The 24,898-nt window shown below is 40.8% G+C and overlaps 1 protein-coding gene across 1 annotated transcript in view; it reads right to left on the bottom strand.

Moving 5' to 3' along the window:
* Positions 1-24,898, bottom strand: part of GRHL2 (grainyhead like transcription factor 2) — an 86,835-nt gene that overhangs the window by 9,309 nt on the left and 52,628 nt on the right. Inside the window, exons 10-14 of the mRNA XM_032222286.1 lie at positions 10,032-10,119; positions 9,794-9,930; positions 7,101-7,132; positions 5,113-5,207; positions 3,089-3,174 (exon numbers count right to left, since the gene is read on the bottom strand). Coding sequence (XP_032078177.1) covers positions 3,089-3,174; positions 5,113-5,207; positions 7,101-7,132; positions 9,794-9,930; positions 10,032-10,119 — 438 coding nt within the window. The remainder of the gene's footprint in view (positions 1-3,088; positions 3,175-5,112; positions 5,208-7,100; positions 7,133-9,793; positions 9,931-10,031; positions 10,120-24,898) is intronic.

Below are 24,898 nucleotides of genomic sequence, written 5' to 3'. Positions count from 1 at the left end.
CTGATTAGTCCTAGAAGAGATCAATCGTGACTGCTCTTTAGAAGGCCAGATCCTGAAGATGAAACTCAAATACTTTGGCCATCTAATGAGAAGGAAGGACTCACTGGAGAAGAGCCTAATGCTAGGAATAGTTGATGGCAAAAGAAGAAGGGGACGACAGAGAATGAGGTGGCTGGATGGAGTCACCGAAGCAGTTGGCGTGAGCTTAAATGGACTCCACAGGATAGTAGAGGACAGGAAGGCCTGGAGGAATGTTGTCTGTGAGATCGCGATGGGTCGGACACAACTTCGCAACTAACAACAACACATATATGCTTTATTCTGAGTATGATTATGTCCCAAATATGACCTTTTATATAGTCCTCTTATACCTTACTATTAAACAGGTCCCTCTGATTTTTCTGGAAGAAGGCTTTATAAAGTTTTATAAAGGGAAGTGGGACAGAGTATTTCAGATGGAAATATTTGCAATTTCCTGATAAAATTAAAATTCTGTCCCTTCAAAATGGAACATTGCCTCTCCTTTGATGGTGCATTACATTGTTCTTTTCAACTTATTAAAAAGTTTTATCCCCCAAAGTCTGAATGTTATGTTCAGCAATTCTATTCTTGCTTCTTCTGAGTTTTTGACAATACAATGGCTACCTGTGAGAGCTCCTGTTGAAACAATTGGTTTGCAAGGGTGCCATATTATTTTCTTGTCTTTGGAAAAAGCAGAATGAGAAGATTTACTGCCCATTCTTCTGGTGTGCTATTGTAAAAGGACGAAAAATGATGTGAATAATAAATATAAGAAAATACTCTCAAGTATGCAAAGTATGGGTGAGCCCACAGATCAAAATTTGAAAAATGGGAGAAATATGCAAGTTGTAAACAATAGAGCTTTTGCTTTACGATTACGATGGGTTGTAGTCCTGGAAACGTTGCTACACTTAAGGTGCCAAGAACTTCCCAACTCAAGTGGGCATAAATTTATGTATATGAGTGTGCAATTTTAAGAAAAAAAAACATTTTATGTTGCCTTTTCAAAGTATAACATATATCTATGAAAGCTTTCCTTCCCTTATGGGAAGTGAAATATGAAGGTCATCAAGATGGCACCATTGCAAAGATTTGTAACATATCTGTAGCACGTTTGCATTGCAATGCAGCATAAATTTCAAAAGCGCATAGGTTAAAATATTTCTGCATTCTAAACCCTACCTTTTCTGGCAAACAAACCCATTTAGCAAGAGGTATCCATGAATGTGATCTGTTTATTCATTCCCACTGCCTTTCATGATGGGATTTTTTAAAAAATACACCAGGAACATAAAGTAACGTATAATAAATTATTTTTCATAAATGCAATAATATTTAATTATTATCAAAATAAACATGTTCATTTTACAAACTACAGGAAATAAACTTGACTGTAAAAAAACAACCCAATAAACTGTGCAAATAAATGGATAATATTTGAATCAAGACAGCATTATTCTAGGCACGGAAGCCATTTAGTGCCACCAATTTCCATCTTTTGCGCCTATTGGGATTGAATACCCCAGGAAGACCTGATGCATAATATAGAACTGGGGATTTTTTCCAGATTTACTGCTTCTTCAGGAGAACTTTTGCCCAGGTTTGGTGGGTCCACCAGCTGTGTGTCATCTTGGACCAGAGATGTCAAAGGGATGGATGATACTTTTCTCATCTCTTAGGCAAACTGTTGCAGTTTGAAAATGGCTCAGAACAAAACTATGAAATTGCAGTAGAATGTACCTATTTTGGAACAACTTCACTGGTTTCCAGGAATAATTTATGGTGTTGGTTTTTGCCTATAAAATTCTTTTTAGCACAGGCTCTTGGTAACTGTGATTGTCTTTTCTAGGAAAATCCACCACTCAATACAATAATACAATACAATAGCAGAGTTGGAAGGGACCTTGGAAGTCTTCTAGTCCAACCCCCTGCCTAGGCAGGAAACCCTATACCATTCCAGACAAATGGCTATCCAACATCTTCTTAAAGACTTCCAGTGTTGGGGCAACATTGATTTGGACAGGAAATTCTGTGGCTACCCATGCTAGAGAGATTGGGGGGAGGGGGAGGGAAGGATGGGAAGGCCATTCACATTGGAAGAGCTTTACTGTTGAGGGTTAAATAAAACACTGATTTTTATCCTTTAAGAAACCAGTTGGGGAGTTTTAATGGAACATAGCAGCATATTTTAAAATATTTTAATACTTAAAATTGATTTTACGTATGTTTAAACTATTGAGGTGAGCCATGTAAGAGTTGCCTGAGTAAGCAGTATACACATAATCAATCAGTCTGCTCTACAGTCTTTCTCAGCAAAACAATTTCACATTTTCATCATCCCTTCTCATCTTATGCAGTCAAGAAGTCTATTTGTCACCATCCACCAACATTTTTGTTCACTCTTTCAATTTTTTGAGTCAATGGGCCTAAGATATGGAATGCATGAAAGAGTTATGGAAAGTTTTTTAAAAGGAGGTGGCTAACACAGGCTTACTTCACACAGACTTGGAAATCAAGAAAAATAGGGATGAATTTCAAAATAATTAGAAAACAAATTGCTTTTGAGACAATATTGAGATTAGACACAATAAATATTCAACGTTTCAGGTCCAACTTAAGGTATAAGAGATTTCTTCCTGCCAGTCCTGTCAGACTGATATTTTTAGGGATTAGGGGAGAATCACTTATACTCTTTCCAGAAAATCACTGTTATGGCTGATTTTTTTTTTCAAAGTTCAAGGACAAAAATAAAAAAGTGTCTCTAATCAAAAAGGACATGAACTACTTCAAATTCCTCTTCAATCTGGAACAGCTTCTTGAAAAAAGATATCAGTAGCCAAGGATAAATGCAATAAACAACTTTTTTCTCAACACATGTTGAATTTATGTATATGATAAATATTTTGCTCATTAATGTCATTTTCCTGCAGCATTTTGGTTGGTCTTGAATAAATGTTCAGTCATTTTTAAGTATTTATTATTTCTTTTCCTGCAATTACCCCAGAAATGAAATCAATGATTGTTGCTTTAATACCATAAAATGTGAGATGAGGTGATAAATACTTACTGCATCCATAAGCCCTTTTACTGTGGGTGATTTTAACATCAAAGCATCAAACACTTCATCTGCTTCTTTCCTCACATACAGCAGAACTAAAAAAATAAAGAATCAAACTTTGGAGAAGACGTTTAACAGTCCCACAAATGAATCATTTCCCTTGGACGGCAAGTTCTTTCTTTCCCCCAACTGACAATTGAAAAAAGCCAGACACTTCTATTAAAAATAAAACTATCACAGAAAATAAGTATGTCATGGGGCAAGAGGGATATTAGCTGATTTGGAAAGGGTGTCCTTTTTCCCCTTCCAAGAAATTTTGTTATGAATAGCAGCATTTCTTAAAACTTTTAGTACTTCCAAATCAATTCATGGTAGTCACACTGGAGTTCTCTATAGAATTGAGTTCTTGAAGTTCTCTAAAGAATTGGATGACTTGCCATCATTGATATCAAATTTACCAATAACTAAAAATTTTATTAACTTATAATGCAAATACTCAAATCTGATAGAGTGAATTTTCAAATTAAGTACAGGTAGTTTTCAACTTACGACAGTTCATTTAGTGACTGTTCGACGTTACAGCAGCACTAAAAGTGACATGACAGTTTTTCACATGTATAACCGTTACAGCATCCCCATGTGATCAAACTCCAGACACTTGGAACTGATTCATTTATGATGGTTGTCCCTGGGTCACTTTTTGCAAGCAAAGTCGATGCAGAAGCCAAATTCACCTCACAACCATGTTACTAATTTAACAGGTGCAGAGCAGTGGTGGGTTACGACCAGTACGCCCCGGTACGGGCGTACCGGTGCCTGCCAGGAGCACCGGGTACCGTTCCGGTACAGTGCTCCGGAGGGCCCGCCCGCCATCCTTACTGTATTTGAGCTCTTCAGGGCTTACGCGCACATGCAGGGAGTGTACGGCACCTGTGCGATGCTCCACCAAGCAGCTGGAGCGTTGTGGAGCATCACAGATGGTAAGTATGCATGCGTGCACGTCGCACATTCCTGTGGTGGACGTCGGGCCCAGTTGCACCATACCGGTTGCAATGGGATCCGGAACCCACCACTGGTACAGAGATTCACCTAACAACTATGGCAAGAAAGGTTGTAAAATGGTACAAAACTCACTTAAGAAATGTCTCACTTAGCAACAGAAATTTTGGGCCCAGTTGTGGTTGCAAGTCTGGACTACCCCAGGGGTAGGTTTCAAATTTTTTTACTATTGGTTCAGTGGGAGTGGCTAGATGGGGGGCATATGACTGAGTGGGCATGGCCAACTTGACGTCACTCGCGCACACTCAGTCACATGGCCCTGTCACCAAGCTGTGCCCACTGAAACGGTGGTGAAAAGTTTTGACAGGGGGGCTCCAGTCTTGCTCGAGCTAAGGGAGCGACTGCAAACTACCCAGTAAGAAAAACAAGTTTTTGTCCTCCCCAGGCCCCAGGAACACTATGCAGGCTTCAGCAGGGCTGGGAGAAGGTAAAAACACTCCCCAAAATGGGTGTATTTTTTCCCTTCCTCCAGCCCTTGTGAAGCCTGCAAAATGCTTCTGGAGGATGGGAGAAGAGGAAAATGCCTCAATTTTTGCGAAAAACAATATGGCGGCGCCATAGGTGCTGCCGGGAGAACGAGTTCAGGGGCGTGGCAGGCCTGGATCGCTGCCGGTTCCAGCAACCCAGGCCGCCAAACTACTACGGTTTCGGCCAAACTGGTCTGAAGTGGTAGGAACCCACCACTGGGCTACATGTAATTTACTTATAACATGTATTTATGTGATTTCGTGATATACCCTGGTTTTGAGGTTTTGAGCCTGGTTATTTCTCAACTATGTCCCAACCGCTAACCAAACTTTCAAAAGCCGCCAAATGTATTGGGCTATCATTTGCATCTTCTGAGGAACAACTACTCACTACATCTTGGAGGCATCCAGTTGGGAAAGTGCTGTGTATTTTACACGTAGTTGATCATCAATTGCTGCAAGGAATATAAGACAAAGACAAATTTAAGACTAAGAACAAATAAATACCTTTTTTTGTTCCTTCTTCTTTTATTTGTTTCAATGGTGGTGGAACAAGGTCCTCTTCAACTGTGCGGAATATCCGTTTAGCTAGAATACTGCCACTGAATAGAAAAACAAAAGGAAACAGATTTGTAAATTAATCAAGATACAATAATTGTAGGACAAGGAATAGCAGAGCCTGCAGGCAGAGTCAAAAGAGGAATCAGCCTAGAATCCTTGTGTAGTTACCAACAGACTAAGTACAAAATCACTTGAATCTAGCATAAAATTAGTGCTTTTTGTTTAGTAGATGGCCAATAAGCATGAACAATAAATCAGTTTAATTGGAACTTCACAGGTGATCCTCGTCTTTTGCATTTGACAATAATCCTTCTTGTTCAGGGAATGATTGCTGATCAAAATTAACTAAAGATAGAATATCCATCCAATGGAGTCTCCACAAAGCATACTTTTTTTAAAATGAAAAAATCAGCACCTTCACACTAACTGAATCTGATGTAACTTTATTTGATAGGATTTAAATCCTTCTTGCTGTGGAATGCATATTGATAGATATCAATGCAAAAGCTGCAGTAAGTACTATGGGTCTGTTCTCTATGCTGCCGTTTTAATTATCTTTATTCCTTGACAGCAGCCATCAGGCAAGCTGGTTTTACTATATTTGCTCTCTGTTTAAAACATTCAAAAGGTAGCATTAATTCTGACATGTATCCTTTGGCTTTCTCTCCAAATTGCAATAATATAATATAATTGCTAATTATTTCCATCAAACATCATGTTATAATTTCACCCAGACCATATTAAAACATAATAAACATAAATCAATTCATCGTTTACAAAAAAAGTCAAGATCAGCCTGTTTAGTGAAACGATGAAATCATAATTTTAAAGGAAATGCTGGCACTTTTGATAGGCCTGTTCTAAGAACAAGGTACTGTTAATTCCATGGGCATAAAACTGATGTATTATCTAAACTAACAGCTTGAGATGTTACGTAAGATACTAGGCACAAAAAAAGTTAAGACTATAAACCAGTTTTATGCTTATATATATTACCAAAACTGAAGCTCTGGGGAACTAAGCTTCCATTTATTTATTTGATATAATTTAGAGGCTTTCTGATTTCAAATGTCTCTGAGCAGCTTGTGCTTCAAAATTAAGAAACACTAATAATTCAAAAGCAGATAATAGATATCAGGGGGAAAAATTATACATAACAATAAAGATTGACCTACAGAGGGTTTTCAAACTCACATCGTCACGGCGGCATCATGTGACGTATTGAAACTTTCCCCCTTCTCTAAACTGGGCATGGGGGCGTGGCCAGCACATCACTCATCCAGCCCATGGGCCAGGAGTTCAACAGCCCTGACTATATGGATTTCTGGAGGGGATCCTGCTCCAGAAAGCAGGCTCTATGACGGAAGAGCTATACATCCAAGTCCTTGCAGATCACATTGTTTAATTGTGGGGATCTGTTTCAGTGTTATTCATAGATATGAAGCAATTTCTACTCTAAAGGTCAACAAGGCAGGCAGGCAGATCACAGGAAGGTAAGCGGAGTGAAGAGGAAATTCCAACAATCACTGAACTCCAGATGATTTACCAATGATTATTTTCACAAAATATTTCAAAATTGGCAAGCTGAACTATATTAAGCTGAACTATATTAAGGTGCATTATTCAAGTTGTTAAACAAAAATGTATTAAGTCTTCTATAATCCGGAATTCGCTTTGCCTTGCTTCAGATGTCCTGGTGTGGACATCTTTTTGAAGCATACCTAAGCCAAAATTATATTTCAGGAGGTGCAGATTATGATACTAAATATCAGATAATTTCTATCAGAAGCAATAAAAATTCTACAACAAAAGAAACAGCACTGTTGGGGGGGAGGGGAAGAGCTTCGATCTGCATGAGAATTTTCACGTTTATATTAATATTTTGTGTAAGGGGGTTGGGTTCTAAGTTACAAAATGTATTGTAAAGCTCATACCCTTCTCGTTCATCATCGTTGTTATAATAAACCTGCAAAAAAGAACAACAAACAGATTTATAGTTAGGGTGTGTCCAGGAAATCAAGCAAGAGGCCAAGCCATGCCCTTGCTCTTTTTCACATAAATCAGTTGCTTATTTTGTTCAGTTTTGGCAATGCCCCATTCATTTTTAGAGGATTTGTGAGAAAAAAAAAGTCTCTGACAGGTCATGTCTGTTCAAAGTTTAGAATTCTTCCATTCTCTGTTGCTTGTTTGAATTAAACAAAGTCAGGTAAACACAGTTGGTTTGTCTGCCAAAGGTGTAAACTGCTCTGAAAAATATGGATAGGATGGAATTCTTCTCTTTTGCTCTGTATTTCCTTCCATCCTGGAAGAGTCAACACCCTTTAAATCTGGGGAGAAGATGTGGCTGTGCTTTAATATGAAAAAAATGGCTTAAAACAGGGGTATGCTGCTACGGGTTTGCCCGGGTTAAGGAAACCCGTAGCTAACGTTATGGCCAGTTCAGAGAACCTCCAAATCCCAGCCCTGGTTGGCCCTGAGCACCACGCCCTGCCCCTGCCATCCCACCATGCCCCTCCCAGGAGTCTCCACGCAGCCCATTTTGGATGCAAGGTAAATGCAGGGCCTTCATGAGGCTCAGGGAGGGGAAAAACGGGCCTCCCGGAAGGCCTCGGGATCCCGGGAGAGAGAGATTTTGCCCTCCCAGAGGCTCGAAGAAAGTCTCTGGAGCCTGGGGAAGGTGAAGATGCCCCCCCGTCTTGGTGCAGGAGGCCAACTACAGCCACGCCCTGCATGGCCATGCCCACCCAGCAACCAAGCAGAGAACCCATTGCTGAAATTTTTGAAGTCCATCCCTGCTTGAAAAGAATACTTTCCAGCCATATTTGACTTGATGCTAGGCAATTTGACATTTTAATATGAGGAGGAAGACACAGCTTTTTCTGGGACAGGGGTCACATTTGGGCTTGGAGGACCTGAAGAACAAAGGATGCACTAAAATTGGTAATTTCTGCTAATTCCGTTGAGAAGAGTTTGCAACAGTTTCCCCTTGAATTTCTTCATAAAAAGAGAGACATGATCAAAGGAACCTTAACATCTCAGCTTTCCTTCTTCAATCTTGGAAAATACTTTTTAGCTGACAGTAACTCTGTTCATACCTATTAAATAATAGTAGATTAAAAGATACATTTAACTTTTGCCCTTTCTGTTTTAAATTTGGTTAGGCTGAGCAAAAGAGCTGGATTTTGATAGCTCAACTCTTAGCTCTGTTCAGTAGATTTAATTTCAGTTGTGATCCACACCTCAAAGACAGAGGATGTGAGTGGCATACAGAAAGTTCTCTGTTCAATCTTTGGCAACCAGATGAAACAATGACATGAATGAGCCCTTGCAGATTCAAGATTGCTATTCTGACCTAGGCTTCCTTAAAAAGCATGAAGCAGAGTCTTGGTCCCAGCAAAAACTCTTTTATTTACACGACTGTGAATTCCTTTCATTCACAGTTTCCAAGGCTTAGCAAACAGTCTTTCAGAGGAATGTTTATCAACAAGAACCTTATCTCGTCTGGAGAGCTGCCAGATAACTAGTTTCCAAATGCAGGGCAAGGCAACACTTGGCACCGTCTCTTATAGTCACAAACAGAACTTTCCAATCTTGAAACGACCGAAGGAATGAATTGTTTCCTACAAAAGCCCACACCCCATTTGCTCCTCTTTTGCTTCCTATGGGAGGGACCAATCATCTCCAAGGTGTGGCTTTACTCCCAAGTCATCCCTACTTTCTTAGTTGTTCTTGTCTTCTAACAGCTTTGCACATGCGCACACTGGGAACAGGCTCCAGCTGTTCCTCTGCCTTACTGCTATCTAGCTCCCTCTCTGCCCCCAACGCAGAGCCCTCGTCTGAGCTTTTCTCAGCCCCCAGGACTGGCCATGTTCCTCCCCAACCTCTTCACTGTCCGACTCTGCTGCCAGCTCCACTAGCCGCCACAACAATTGCCACCACCATTTCCTAGTAGTTCTACTGGCTTAGTTGGTGAAATAATCTGCGAGGTGGCGCAGTGGTTAAATGCAACACTGCAGGCTACTTCAGCTGACTGCAGTTCTGCAGTTCGGCTGTTCAAATCTCACCGGCTCAGGGTTGACTCAGCCTTCCATCCTTCCGAGGTGGGTAAAATGAGGACCCGGATTGTTGTTGGGGGCAATATGCTGACTCTATAAACCGCTTAGAGAGGGCTGAAAGCCCTATGAAGCCTAACTGCTACTGCTATTGCTATAATCTGATCTGGAAGAAGGCAGCTTCATCTTTATGTTAGTGGACTCCAGTGGTGGGCTGCATACCGTTCCGGTACGGTGCTCCGGAGGGCCCACCTGCCCGCCCAAGCGCCTTACCAGTCTTTTAAGTCTTCAGTGCTTCTGCGCATGGTGCGTGTAGCGCCTGTGCGATACTCCACTGAACAGCTGGAGCGTCACAGCGGCTCGTGGAGGTGCTAAGACGCATGTGCGTGCTGCACACATCCATGTGGACGCCACCAGGCCTGTTCCAACCATACTGGTTGGAATGGGACCCACCACTGGTGGACTCCCAAAAGTTATTTACACAGAATGGATCATGCTCATTTATTTCCGAGAAATAGAGGAGGGACCAAACGGTTGCAAGGCAGGATAGATCTTCACATTGCCTGATTTCTTACCTGCCCAGCTCTTTGGAGATTGCCAAAATGAACATCTGGTATGAAAAGAACAGGCTGGGACTCCAGGTCAGCCATAGTTTTGAAATAGGTGATGTCATTCTTCTTTTGGAGAGGCACAGGAGTCATCTTCCCTTCTGCTGTTCAGGGAAAATGGAAGAGGAAGTTACTGACTGGGAAGACATTATTAACACCAGAGGGAGCACTGTACTGACCAAGAGAAAAAAGTTTGCATCCTCACCATTAGGGCAAGTTGCCTGAGAAACTTGGCCTTTCGATTTCTTTCTGTTTTGCTTTCTTTCTTCATCCCGGATTTTCCTTTCGGCTCCCTGTATCAAGAAGCACAGACTTGTAAGTGGCTGATGTGTAGAGAAGGGGTCTCCAACCTTGGCAACTTTAAGACTTGTGGATGTCAACTCCCAGAGTTGCTGGCTGAGGAACTCTGGGAGTTGAAGTCCACCAGTCTTAAAGTTGCCAAGGTTGGAGACCCCTGGTGTAGAGAAGGCATTTGTCACCACGTGGGCTTATTCTTACTAGTTGTGATTATTTTGGGGGTTGAACATTGTTCTGATTACCAATTTATTATGGTATTTCTGGTTTTCTTTGTGTTCCGAGGTGTTCACAGAATATGGTTTTAAAAAAAAAATTCAACATGAAAGCAAAGCTTACACTTTATGCATGTTACATATAAAGGTAAAGGTTCCCTTTGCACATATGTGCTAGTCATTCCCAATTCTAGGGGGCGGTGCTCATCTCCATTTCAAAGCCGAGGAGCCAGCGCTGTCCAAAGATGTCTCCATGGTCATGTGGCTGGCATGACTAAATGCTGAAAGAGCACAGAATGCTGTTACCTTCCCACCAAAGGTGGATCCTATTTTTTCTACTTGCATTTTTACATGCTCTCGAACTGTTAGGTTGCAAGAAACTGGGACAAGTAACGGGAGCTCACTCCGTTACACAGCACTAGGAATTCGAACCGCCGAACCACCAGCCTTTCTGATCGACAAGCTCAGCATCTTAGCTACTGAGCCACCACATCCCTTTTATGTACATTATACATACAAAGCACATAAAAAAATAGCCAAAGCTTTCATTATGTTTGCATGGCCATCATGTTGACTTTTAGCCGCACCCTCAAGCACTCCTGTTTGTGATATAAGAGAATATTTATAGCTCAGGGTTGAAATGAGAGGTATTTGGTGCTCTTGGACCTTGATTGTTTTCATGCAAACGTTACATTATCCAAACTAGGTAAGATCATCAGCACTGTTTGTGTTGATATGGGTGTACTGCCAGGGTCCTTTGGGATTGGAGAAGGTTATAAATACTGTAAAACAAACAAGTAGCCAAATAGAACGAAGAAATATTGAAATGAGGCTATATATGTGTTATAGCTAAGTTGTAGGAATTTTTGAGGCACTGGTTTGTTCAGATTATTTTATTTGTACTTTGACTGTGATATGTGGGTAGCAACATCCTGCTTAAGATGTAGCACGAAAATGGTGGCATCCGTTTCCAAACCCATTCTCAACTTTGGAAGCCCAGTAGATATCAGGCTAATTACTATTTCCCACCCCTTCCTACCCAAAGATAGTTAAAGAGAGAGGCAGTGCTTTTAACTTTGCTACTTCTAAAGAACAACATTAATAAGGCTCCTTGACAATAAATACTTATTTGAGATGAGAATGAAAAGACAGTGATGTTCTCGATAAAAAGCAAAAAAATCATCTTGATGAATCATACCAAGGTCTCCCTAATCTAATGTTGGATACTCCAAATGGTTCTGGGCAGTTCACAAATAATGAAATAAAACCAATTATCACGAGACAACAGGAGAGGATGTAAATTTGCAGAGACTCCATTCTTATCACAATATTACACAGCATTTACTGTACTTCGAGATTTGTCATCCAGTCCTTAATTATAATACAATACAATACAATACAATAGCAGAGTTGGAAGGGACCTTGGAGGTCTTCTAGTTCAACCTGCTGCCTAGGCAGGAAACCTATACCGTTTCAGACAAATGGCTATCCAACATGTCTCACAACTTCTGGAGGCAAACTGTTCCACTGATTAATTGTTCTAACTATCAGGACATTTCTCCTCAGTTCTAAGTTGCTTCTCTCCTTGATTAGTTTCCACCCATTGCTTCTTGTTCTGCCCTCAGGTGCCCTGGATAATAGTTTGACTCCCTCTTCTTTGTGGCAACCCCTGAGATATTGGAACACTGTTATCATGTCTCCCCTAGTCCTTCTTTCTATTAAACTAGACATACCCAGTTCCTGCAACCGTTCCTCATATGTTTTAGTCTCCAGTCCCCTAACCATCTTTCTTGCTCTTCTCTGCACTCTTTCTAGAGTCTCCACATCTTTTCTACATTGTGGTGACCAAAACTGAATGCAGTATTCCAAGTGTGGCCTTATCAAGGCATTATAAAGTGGTATTAACACTTCACGTGATCTTGATTCTATCCCTCTGTTTATGTAGCCTAGAACTGTGTTGGCTTTTTTGGCAGCTGCTGCACACTGCTGGCTCATATTTAAATGCTTGTCCACTAGGACTCCAAGATCCCTCTCACAGTTACTACTATTGAGCAAGGTACCACCTATACTGTACCTGTGCATTTTGTTTTTCTTGCCTAAATGTAGAACCTTATTCTTTTCACCATTGAATTTCATTTTATTCCAATTCCAACACAGATACACACACATATTGGTCCCACTTTTGATTGCAGAGACAGAAGACTAATGAATACCAGTTATCAGAATGAACAAAGCCATAATACAGAAACTGTAATCACATTTGCAAGCAGACCAGGAGTGGATTCCAGCAGTCACTGCTGTTGGTTCACTCACAGGTGCTTCGTGCGTGCTTGATGAGCACTGCACATGCATGCCCAGTGCAATTACAATTGTTCTGCACATGCGCAGAAGCAAAAAACAAGATGGCAGTTCAGGGGCATGTCAAGCTTGGGTTGTTGTCGGTTCCAGTGACCCAGGCTGCCAAACCACTACCGGTTCGGCCGAACTGATCCAAACCAGTAGGAACCCACCACTGAAGCAGACATTTAAAAGATACAGATGTGTTCTGTGGGATTTCAAAATCTAGCTTTGCTGATGTAGTTGGCTTTAAAGCAAATTGGAATCACTGCTCTACAATATTAAATATACTGCATTAAGGAACTCATTACCACTGTGCACATATTAGCAAGCAGAGCACCTCTGTGGAAGCTTCTAAATTATACCATAGTGTAACATGTTTGGTATCTGTGGTATCTCAAAATCTCCACTTGAAAAAAAAATTAATCCTATGGGGCCAGATGCAGACATTCTTAGATGGAGGGGGTGGGTGAGGGGAAACCCAGAATGAGCAAATATAGCTTATAGGAAAGTGTCTTGTTGTGGTGCTTTTGACTTGTAATTTGAGCTGGCCTTATTGTATGCTTTTACTTTTCAATCTTGTATGCCTGTTTTGGTCTAGGGGTGAGGCAGCGTCTTCCTATCCTTGTCTGGGATCAGAAGACGAAGCGGTCAAACTTGGTTATATTGGCATAAGAGCCATTTCCTAGAAATTCTAAGGTTGCAACCTGGACTGAAAAACCAGCTCAACCACCACCGACAATAATCCTAAAAGAAGCAATGGCAAACTGTTTTGGTACAGTCACCTGGAAGTTGAACTGAGCCCAAAGGAGCAATACCTTTCCTTTAAAAAATTGCCATTCCAAAATTATTTTTCAAATATGACAAGCAAATAGAAAATACATTTGATAAATAAAGAAAATAATGAAACAATTAATATATACACATAAGAGCCGAGGTGGCACAGTGGTTAGGAGGCAGTACTGCAGGCTACTTCTGTTGACTGCTGGCTGACTGCAATTTGGCAGTTCTAATCTCACTAGGTTCAAGGTTGACTCAGCCTTCCATCCTTCCAACTTCCACGGTGGGTAAAATGGGGACTCAGATTGTTGGGGTCAATATGCTGACTCTATAAATTGCTTAGAGAGGGCTGTAAAAGCACTATGAAGCGGTATATAAGTCTAAGTGTTAAGTGCTATACAATCATGTTCTCATTCCTTAGGTCAAACTACCACCACTTTTGAGTTGTGATTAAACGGAGCAGCCTATAAATCAAATAATAAATGAACAGCCAGTATAATCCATTAGTACTTCATTCCTAATATCAGACTTGCTCATTGTATTGGATTGCAACTTCTCCAACCATGTTGATTAGTGTTTGGAAAGGTCAGATTGTGAATGGATGCCATAAGCCATTAATGTCATGTTCCCTTTAGAGCAACTAAAATAACCAAAGAGAGCCTGTTTGATATTCTGGTTAAGGCACCAGGTTAGAAACCAGGTGAGTCCTAGAGTTATTTTAGGAACAAAACTAGCTGGCTGACCTTGGTCTATGACTTAAAGCCCCCCACCTCCCCAAATAAAATTATTTTAAGAAATATGCTTAAAATGATCTCTTTTAACTCAAAGGAATAGCTTGGGTTCTCTGATTCAGAAAATAAAATTGGTAAGATTTAGTAGGTTTCATAATTAATATCAGCAATTGAAATATCTTCTCAACAGAGTTCTTTACTCCTTTGAGGGTAAACAACTGAGAAGGAAGCTATTGACCAAAGTTAAAATTGTGTCTGTCTATCTGTTTGCTTGCCTGCCTGTCTTCCTTCCTTGCTTCCTTCTGTCCTTCCTTCCTTCCCTCCACCTCCTCCTCTCCCTCTCCCTCTCCCTCCCGCTCTCTCTCTCTCTCTCTCTCTCTGTCCCTCCCTCTTGCAGAGAGGTTTTTTCACAGGCATGAAAGTAAGCACAAGGCATATGATTCTTGGGTTTCAGCCCTGCCTCAACTTCCTCACTGCTGTCACAAAAATCATACTTGGGAAGTCACCCAAAGGCAAAGCAGGGTCAGTCATTTATCCATTGCTAACACAGTGGAGTCAAACTACCCTTTTGTTCATCACCACGAACAGTAATAATACTGAAAATCTTAGATGCTCTTCATTGTATCATGCTGTTCTCACTGCTTGAGACCAGAATCTCTATTAAATGGCTATAGGATTCTGGTTTGCATCCCACTGCCTAGAATTTTGCTGTGCTATTTAACTTGGTGCCAAGCTGGTGAATTAACAAGCTACCTTCCCCATAGCATTTTATTCCCCCTTAGCATGAGATGGGGAAGGGGGATTTATAAACCAATGGGAAGCCATGGGAAGGCTTTAGAAATTTATGATGCCAAGGCAGGGGGTTGCAGGGTACACAACGCCATGCTGTGTTTGAAATGGCTAAACTTTTAATGTTAATATTTCACAAGCTTGGTTAGTCATCTGAATATTTTCTTAAATCATTCCAGACCCTGGCATGGTAATATTGAATATATTTTTTGCAAAAATGTATGCACACATACTGTTCACAGTACGGCGTTTTTGCCTTCCTTCTTTGCTTTCTTTTTAATGCATAGAAGTGGGAATATACATTAAGTGTGCTAAAATCCAATTTATCTGGAAAGGGGCTGATATAAGGGCATCATATATCCTATTTTAGAGAGAACTCCTCTATTCCAAGGGCTGATTACCTCAAAACTAAGACAAAGTATCTCATAAGAATGAGATGCTTTGAGGTTCTCCTCCCAGATATAGCAACTGGACCATAGATTGGCCAACTTTGTAGATCCTATGGCTTAAGTCTTTCCTACTGTGGTAAAATGCTAATCTAATGTCTTAGGACCACAATTTCTGGAATTTTCAGTAGCATGATCAACAGCTGTGGTAAGTCCTATAAAAGTTGAAAAGACAAAAAGATGGATAGATACAGATATTTTAGGTAAAGATAGATGATGGATGGATGGATGGATGGATGGATGGATGGATGGATGGATGGATGGATGAGAGGATGGGTAGGTGGGTGGGTGGATGGATGGATGGATAAATAGAGATATAGATAGACTGACAGGCAGACAAACTGACTGATTGGTGCCTGTGTATATGCATTTGTTGATTGTATGTATGTATGTATGTATGTATGTATGTATGTATGTATGTATGTATGTATGTATTTAGTGTCACAACCCCTGGTATGCCCCAATTATGGGAGGAAGCTAACTGCTTCCATATCTGTCAATCGGCTCGTCACAAGAGTCCATCACAACAGAAACCCAATATTTTTACTGTTGCCTTTTGTACATTTGTGTTGTATTTTTTTGCTGATAAATAAATAAAGGGAGACTAGTATAGATCTATTTCAAGCTATTTAGCTCTTGGCTAGCTGATGAGAGCTAAATAGCTTGAAATAGATCTATACTAGTCTCCCTTTCTTTATTTATCAGCAAAAAAATACAACATATATATGTATATGTATATGTATATGTATATGTATATGTATATGTATATGTATATGTATATGTATATGTATATGTATATGTATACGTATACGTATACGTATACGTATACGTATATGTATATGTATATGTATATGTATAAGGTAATAGCTTATTGAAGATGGATAAGTAATATCTTATCAGAGTCTAAGTCAAATGTTAACTTTGGAAAGTTTTTACTGCAGAGGCCAGATGGACATGTTCTATCACCCTGATGTCAGCAAGACTACTTTTGATTTCTATAGTTCAATTTCTCGAGTCTCTCTGGGACAGCAAGGAAATAGAACCAAGATAAAATGATGCAATAGTTGTAGGAGCAGTACATACATAGTATTTTAAAAGACCATGATTTATGACACAAACTCCTCCACTTCAGTAGTTGATAGCAGCTTCTGCCTACAATAAATTAATCTTAAATTTGCTTGGTGTCAGAGCTGAGTTTCCTTGACAACCTGCCTAGTGCTATTTAAGGCCTTTTTTTTGTAAAGTACAATTTTATGGTAATAAGGAATAGCTAGCTATTCTCCAGGAGGTGAAAGGGTTTTAAGAGCAATTGAATTAACACTGAACGGAAACAAATCTCTGCCCTGGACTGTCAAGCCTTAATGTGAGTCAACTGCATTGCAAATTTAGACACAGAACAGCTTCTGTTTTGCAAATACAGCGTGAATTTATGGCAGTCCTTTTAGAAATGGATTACATTAAAAATATATATTCAAAGTATCTGGAGATACCTGTAAAAATGACCTGAAAACTGCATTCAAAGCCAATCGTGGTGGCCCCTGTCCTCATAGGTGAAAGTCATTATTGTCAAATAATGCGTATTCTGTAGGCGCTGCATTGGTTGCCCACACCTCTGATCTGCAATAGATGAAGTTGGAAGAGCCCCCCCCCCCCCCAAAGGCTATTCCTCTGTGATAGCTGCCTCCTATTGGCTGGATCAATGACAACTCACTCTGACTTCTTTTTATTCTACAGGATCTGTTGGCACTGATGTTGTCTAATTTATTTAATTGTATAAGCCACCTGTCCCACCTATGCAGTGGTGGGATTCAATTTTTTTACTACCGGTTCTGTAGGTGTGGCTTTGTGGGCATGGTGTGGATTTGTGGGCGTGGCTTTGTGAGCGTGGCACGGTAAGGATACTGCAAAAATCCCCATTCCCTGCCCACTCCTGGGGGAAGGTTACTGCAAAATCCCCATTCCCTGCCCACCCCACTAACCTACTTTCCAGCTCTGTTCTCCTGTTCAGGGCAACAAAAGAAGATCAGCTGGGAGCCAGCGGGGTCAGCCTATTTGCCGGTTCTCCAAATTACTCAAAATTTCCGCTACCGGTTCTCCGGAACCTGTCAGAATTGGCTGAATACCACCTCTGCACCTATGTAACTCTGAGTGGTGGCTTACCACAAAAACAACAGCAAGAGCACTAAAAATATAAATAAATGTAACAAACACACAAGCATACTACAACCACCATTAAAATTCAATTAAACAATAAACATAAAGACCATCAGCAAGTGAATAAAAGCCAGACATTCTATTCAGTGTAAGTATTGAGGTTCATTACTATTCTGAGACACACACACCCAAGCATGGTGGCACATCTATGCCTTCAGATGCTTTCTAAAGACTAGAAGGGCAGGGGGCAATCTAAGTTCTGTGAGAATGGTGTTCCAAACAGCAGGCACCATGGCAGAAAATTTTCTTTTTCCAGATCCTTCAGGTGACATTAGTTAGCAAACAGGATCTGTAACATGTCTGTGCTGCTGGATTTGATACACGGGTGGGCTGCTCGGGGTTCGCATGGGTTCAGGCGATCCACTAGCGAAGATTCTGTATGGTTCAGTGAACCCCCAAATCCCACTCCTGGCTGGCCCCGCCCACCCTGCCCCTCCCAGGAGTCTCCACATGTCCTGTTCATCATGCCAGGTAAGTGCAGTGCCCGCGTGGAGGCTCAGGGAGTATGGGGGAATGGGGCTACTGGAGGTTCCAGAAGTCCGGAAATGGTGGAAGCAGTTTTCACCCTCCCGGAGGCTCAAGAAAAGACTCCAGAGCTCAGGGCAGTGAAAAATGTCCCCTGACCGTGGTTCAGGAGGCCAGCTAGGCCATGCCCACCATGGCCACACCCACCCAGCAACAGGGCAATGAATCTGTTGCTGCAATTTTTGAAGCCCACCCCTGATTTGATAGGATGAGTAGATGTAAACTGGAGAAAGGGTGTCCCTCAAATACCATAACCCCATGCCACACAGGGATTTACGGGTCACTACTAGCACTTTGAATTGTACCTGGAAGCACACTGATAGCAAATGTATCTTGCAGAGCAGAGGCATAACATGAACTGCTTGGAGTGTATATTTTGCACAAGCTTCCAAATTCTCTTCAAGGGCAGCCACCAGGTAACCAACATTACAATAATCTCCAAAATAGATTCAGAAAATAAGCCATGACTAAGAGCAAGGCCTTCTGTTCCAGGAAAGAATGCAACTGGAACACAACATGAACCTGTGCAAAGGTCTTCCTGGACCCACAACTCTAGATAACCCACTTCATCCAGGATCTTTTGAAGATATTGTGAGACCATCTTCTTAACAATGTTCCCTAAAAGAGGGAAGGTTGGATCCTGGATGATGTGTAATGTAGTTGGATTTAGCTTTTTTTTTTTTTTTTTTTTGTGACGGGATGCTTTTTTGTGAAGAGATGCTAACCATCTCTTCTTTAAGAGAGAGAGGGGCAACCTCTTATCTCAAGGATCAAACCCATACCAGATAAAAGAGTAAAACTGCATCTTAGGTATCTCCAAAGAAAATACCCACTACACTAAATCTGGAGTCTAACTATGGTGAATCTGACCATGTTGGTCTAACAATTGTCTTGCATATTTTCTGTGTAGCCCCACAGATAGAACCCCTGGCTCCCCCTCTTACAGAGGAAGACCCAAGTCTCCTTAAAAAGGGTTACTGGACAGATATACACAGATATAGTAAAGGCGGAGAAGTACTTATGTTTCATCATCCTTACTGCCACAAAGTAGGCTTAATAGTGGCTCTATTCCATGTTTCGTTGAGTTCATATTTTGTCAACTTCCAGCAGTGTTCTAGGCATTTTTTCATCTGCTTTATCTCCCTCAATTCCTCTGTAAACCAAGAGGGACTAATGGAATCCAAAAATGGAAAGAGTCCGCATTGGGAGGATCCAATCTAAGACCTCAACATTCTCTTGTTCCAGGTTGCAATTGAGGCCTGTATCAGACCATTCAGCAGACCATCAGGAACAACCCAAGCTGCCTCCGAAACGTCAGGGTTGATTAGTCATCTTATCCTAGATGACACTATCCGATCTTTGAAATGATGGTTATAATTGATTTTACCCATTGTACTTTTAACCTGTTTCATCTTTAGGCCTTGTTTTTGTGACCTGCCATAAATCCAGGGTGATCTGCAGCAATGGCCATTGATTTCAAAATGACGGGAATGCCTGGCCAACCAAAGCCCCAGCTGTTTTCACATGTGTGAGATATGTACTGTATGACATATGTGTTTGCCATGTGAAAGTGACTATCACTGTTCTCTTTCATTTCTTTGGAATTATTTCCTTGTGGCATTTCTTTTTTTTCCTGCAACATATTCTGCATATTTTATAACACATCCATTATTATTCATTTTATATTATTGTAGTTTATTTCTATCTTGGGTAGGATGCTTTGGACACATGCTGGAAAAAATGTAAGCGTTTAAAACAAACTGAATAAGAAAACAAATATCTTATGCCTATCACAAAGAACTAACTTACAACTTACATGGTTGCAATGAAGACAAGGTGAGGAGTGGAGAAACTATTTATGCCATCTGGAGTTCTTTCGAAGAAAGACAAGGTATAAAAATAATAAATAAAATATTCCTTAACCCTCCTTTTCCACTATATTTATTTATCCAAATTATCAGTATTTTCACGCTATGCCACTAGATGGCACATGTGGATTTACAGAGAGAAAACAAATACAACATAGGCCCCAGGTTTGTCCTAACCTCCACCTCTGCTGTTGTTAAAGGTAAAGGTAAAGGTTCCCCTCGCAAATATGTGCTAGTCTTTCCCAACTCTAGGGGGCGGTGCTCATCTCCGTTTCAGAGCCAAAGAGCCAGCACTGTCTGAAGACGTCTCCGTGGTCATGTGGCTAGCATGACTAAACGCTAAAGGATCACAGAACGCTGTTACTTTCCCACCAAAGGTGGTTCCTATTTTTCTACTTGCATTTTTACAAGCTTTCGAACTGCTAGGTTGGCAGAAGCTGGGACAAGTAACGGGAGCTCACTCCATTACACGGCGCTAGGGAGTCGAACCGCCAAACTGCCGACCTTTCGGATTCAACAAGCTCAGGGTCTTAGCGACCACATCGCACTCTGCTGTCATTAGTTCTGCTTAAATGCCATTATTTGCTCCCTGTAGCTTCTGATCATGTAACCAAGGCAGCCCAGTGAAAAGTTATTTGAAGGCTTTTTACTTCCTGAGATGAGAGACAAAATGGACTGTTTTTCCCTCTCACATACTTCACATCCTAGAAGCTGATTTAATGTGTAAAGGTCCCTTCTTCCACACTTGTGGGAGTAGTACCTACTTCTGCGATGGCAAACCTATGACATACGTGCCACAGGTGGTACGCAGAGCCATATTTGCCAGCATGGCAGGTCTCAGCTCTGGCGCAAATGTGCCCGCCGGCCAGCTGATTTTCAGCCTTCAGGAGAGCCGGGAGAGGCTATTTTCGCCCTCCCCAGGCTTCAGGAAAGCCTCCAGAGCCTGGGGAGGGCGAAAATCCCCCCCCCCTGTGCAGGGGTCATTTGCACATGTGCAGTGGGGGGTCGCTCGCACATGCGCAGGTGGGAGGGTCATTTGCACATGCACAGGTGGGTGGGGACGTGCGCATGCGCAATAGCCCACATGCACACAGTTTTGGCACGTCTTTAGAAAAAGGTTAGCCATTACTGACCTCCTTCATACCACCTGAGAGCAACGGGGAAGCTTAACATATGTAGGACAATTCATAGAGCATGTATAGCTCTATCGTCCAATCTGCCCCTCTATTTGTTGCCTGGGATGGCCACTTCACTCTGTTGAATGGTAGGGCTATCTCTGCTCAAGCTACTGATAGTTCTTCTCCTACATGTGCCACAAGGCCTAAAAGACAGTTCAAATGACAACCGGGAAGAGTTTTCTTCAGTATATATTATCCCAATGTTTGATGAAGAAGTAGTATTTGTATCTGTGGTGGAATATCTCCTAATTTATAGCTATTCCTCTCTGTTTGCAGCGGGGGTAGTCAGAATCCAGTGTATGAATGGGCCATAATACATAGTAATGGACAGAAGAGTTTGAGCTAACTTGAGGGTGCAGCCAGGTAGTCCTTGATTTATAACAGTTCATTTAGTGACCGTTTGAAGTTACCACAACACTGAAAAGTGACTTGTGACCGTTATGACTCTTGCAACATCCCCATGGTCTCTTGATCAAAATTCAGACACTGGGCAACTGACTCATATTTATGACGGTGGCAGTGTTCCGGGGTCATGTGATCGCCTTTTGCAACATTCTGACAAGCAAAGTCAACAGGAAAGCCAGATTCACTTAACAACTGTGTTACCAACTTAACAACTGCAGTGATTCACTTAGCAACTGTGCCAATAAAGGTCATAAAATTGGGGGGGGGGGATTCACTTAACTGTCTTGCTCAGCAGCATATATTTTGGGCTCAGTTTTGGCGGAGGACAACCTCTAAACCCAAGAAAGGTTTTAGAAGGATATGGATCTGAAAACAATATTCTGAAGCACTGACATGCATGAACCATTCGTGAAGAAGTTGAGTTTTTATTAATGTGCTTGTTACTCCTTGGTCTCAAAGAGTGTTTGAATAGGGTTGCCTGCAGTCCAGTAACTGCAGTTTGAAGGAACTCTTGGCTATAAAAGCTTATCTTAGGACCACATTCCCAAAGAGATTTATGGTTCCACTGATCCATATGACTATGATTAAGTGTTGATCCATATGACTTATGATTCTTGATGGATGTATCTCTTGTCTTTTTATGCACACTGAGAGCATATGCACCAAAGACAAATTCCTTGTGTGTCCAAGCACATTTGGCCAATAAAGAATTCTAATTCTAATCATTACTGGGAAAGTAAGGTAGATAAATAAACCTACCTTCTCCAACCTAGTCTTCCCCAGATGCAGTAGGATTAGAATTCCAAGCCATGACTGAAGAGAACTTCAACACATCTTGAGGGGACCCAGTTCAAGAAGGATAAAACCAACCAACCTCAAAATCCAGGGGCCTAGAGAGGTCTTTTGTAACTAACCTAACAAAGAACCTAAGCCTTCCCAATTTCTGGCAATCTGCAGCCTGGGGCAAGCTTCAGTTTGAATGATCACACATCCTCATTTAAGCCTCCTGAGCTACCCAGACTCCAGGTTTGATAAGAGTAACATTTTAACTACCCTTGTGCTCTTTTCTCTCACTTTTAAAAGGGCTTTGATTAGATCTGTCAACACTCATTTCCTGCTTCCCAACCATGAAATCTGAAGTATCAATTAAACAGGACAGTCAAAGTGATGAATATGTATAATTCAAAGGCTCCACTTCTTGTCATCTATAGGTCACCTTTGATGAGTCTTAGTCTCTTAAGTTCTCCCCCCCTCCTTACCCCACCTTCCTTTTTAAAAAAAAAAAACATCAAGCGGAAGAATAGTCCGAATAAGACTGTAAACTCCTTTGGTATTTACTGAGCTTTTATCAGGCAGCTGTATACTTAAATCTCTGCAAATATTTGACGTAACAAAATAGACGTTAAAACACAACGCTTAAGAATCATTGCTTGCAACAACCCCACCTCCTTTTTATTAAAAAAAGGATGGGGGGGGGGGTTACTGTGATATTGCATTGCAACTGTAGTTGTTGAACAATCCAGAAGCAAAGTACATACATATTGTAAAGCATGCACAAGTCAAAAAGAGAGTTGTGAAAGTAACTCCAGACCCCACGCATCCTGGACATAAATTGCTTCAACTTCTACCCTCAAAACGACGCTATAAAGCATTGCACACCAAGACAACTAGACATAAGGACAGTTTTTCCCCTAACGCCATCACTCTGCTAAACAACGAATTCCCAGAACACTGTCAAATTATTTACTAAGACTGTATTACTATTGTTCTTCTCATCCTTAGTACCTATCTCTTCCCACCTATGACTATAACCATGTTGCTTGTCTTTAAAATTTATATTGTTTTATTTGTTTCCTAGTATGATTTGATTTCTTATTAGTAATCTATGACTATCACTAAGTGTTGTATCTTATGATTCTTGATGAATATATTCTATTTTATTTTTCTTTATGTACATACAGTACATTGAGAGTATATGCACCAAAGACAAATTTCTTGTGTGTCCAATCACAATTGGACAATAAAGAATTCTATACTGTTCTGTTTTGTTCTTTTCTGTTCTGTTCTATTCTGTGAGCTAATGAGATAGCTTGGATAGCCTTATATTGCTCTACTACTCTGTCATGCCTTCTCCCCACCCCATCCGCTACTGCATCTTATGAGTTTTCATTGCTTAGCAACCAGATCTCAGCTATTATTATTTTTTCCTCTGTGGGCAGAGTAAAATTGCTGGACTGGGATGTAATGTCCAATGGTATCCCAACAGGCCTTTTCATAACATATTGGCTATCAACAAACTTCCAACTTCTGAATACCCCTAAGCAGTGCCAAGAGTCTTGGGATTATAAGGGATAAAATAATATCTAATAGAGAAATATATGAACAAGCATTCCTCTGGTGGAGATCAAGTGATGTTATACTTTGCAGAGAACTATCTTACTCTGAAAAAAAATAGTCCTCTATTTCAAGGCATCCTTTTGAAAGGCTGCCCAATCCAAGTTTAGTTTAAAAACAAACTAATAAAAAAGGAGAGAACAGAGGATTTTAAAGTCACACCCTAGGGCAAAACACGTAGACAGTAGAGCAAGATTGAACTCATAGATGGATCTCAGTCTTTCCCACCATTGGTGAAATTAGTTGTATTTCTCTTTGAATTGTAAGAAATCTTTGTCTTCATTTGCACATTTACACAATATGAACATGACCATATCCTCCCTCTCTCTCTCTCTCTCCCTCCTTCTCTCTCTGTGTTTGTGTGTGTGCATGTGTGCGTGTTGGGGTGCTACACTTCCTCTTTTTTGACAACAGTGTAAAGAACCAAGAGCTATCTGATTTCCTTGTTACCATTTTTCCCCTTCCATTTAATGGTGTCTGGAGTCCCTGCAGTTTTCTTGGCAAGGTTTTTCAGAAATGGCTTGCCATTTCCTTCTTCCTGGGGCTGAAAAAAAGTGGCTGGCTCAGGGTCATTTAGCTGGCTTTGTGCCTAAAGTGGGACTAGAACTCACCATCTCCCAATTTCTAGCCTGATGCCTTAACTACAAAAGGGCTCTTTACTATTTCTAAAATAATTTTAAGAATGTCAATTGTTGATTCATTTGCAATGTATTTTGCACTGGTTTGTTAATCTGTATTTTTTTTCTTTTTACCAATTGTATTATTTCTTTTTTAAATGTCAATTTGTTCTAAGTGCTCCATAAAAAAAATAGCAGAATGTAATGCTATGTAATATAATTAATAATTTAATGGAAATATCTGATTTAATTGAAATATCAGTGTCTTGAAATTATTGT

Source organism: Thamnophis elegans, chromosome 8 (assembly GCF_009769535.1).
Source record: "Thamnophis elegans isolate rThaEle1 chromosome 8, rThaEle1.pri, whole genome shotgun sequence".
In the NCBI taxonomy this organism is placed as follows: domain Eukaryota; kingdom Metazoa; phylum Chordata; class Lepidosauria; order Squamata; family Colubridae; genus Thamnophis; species Thamnophis elegans.
This window is presented reverse-complemented; position numbering and strand designations above follow the sequence as displayed.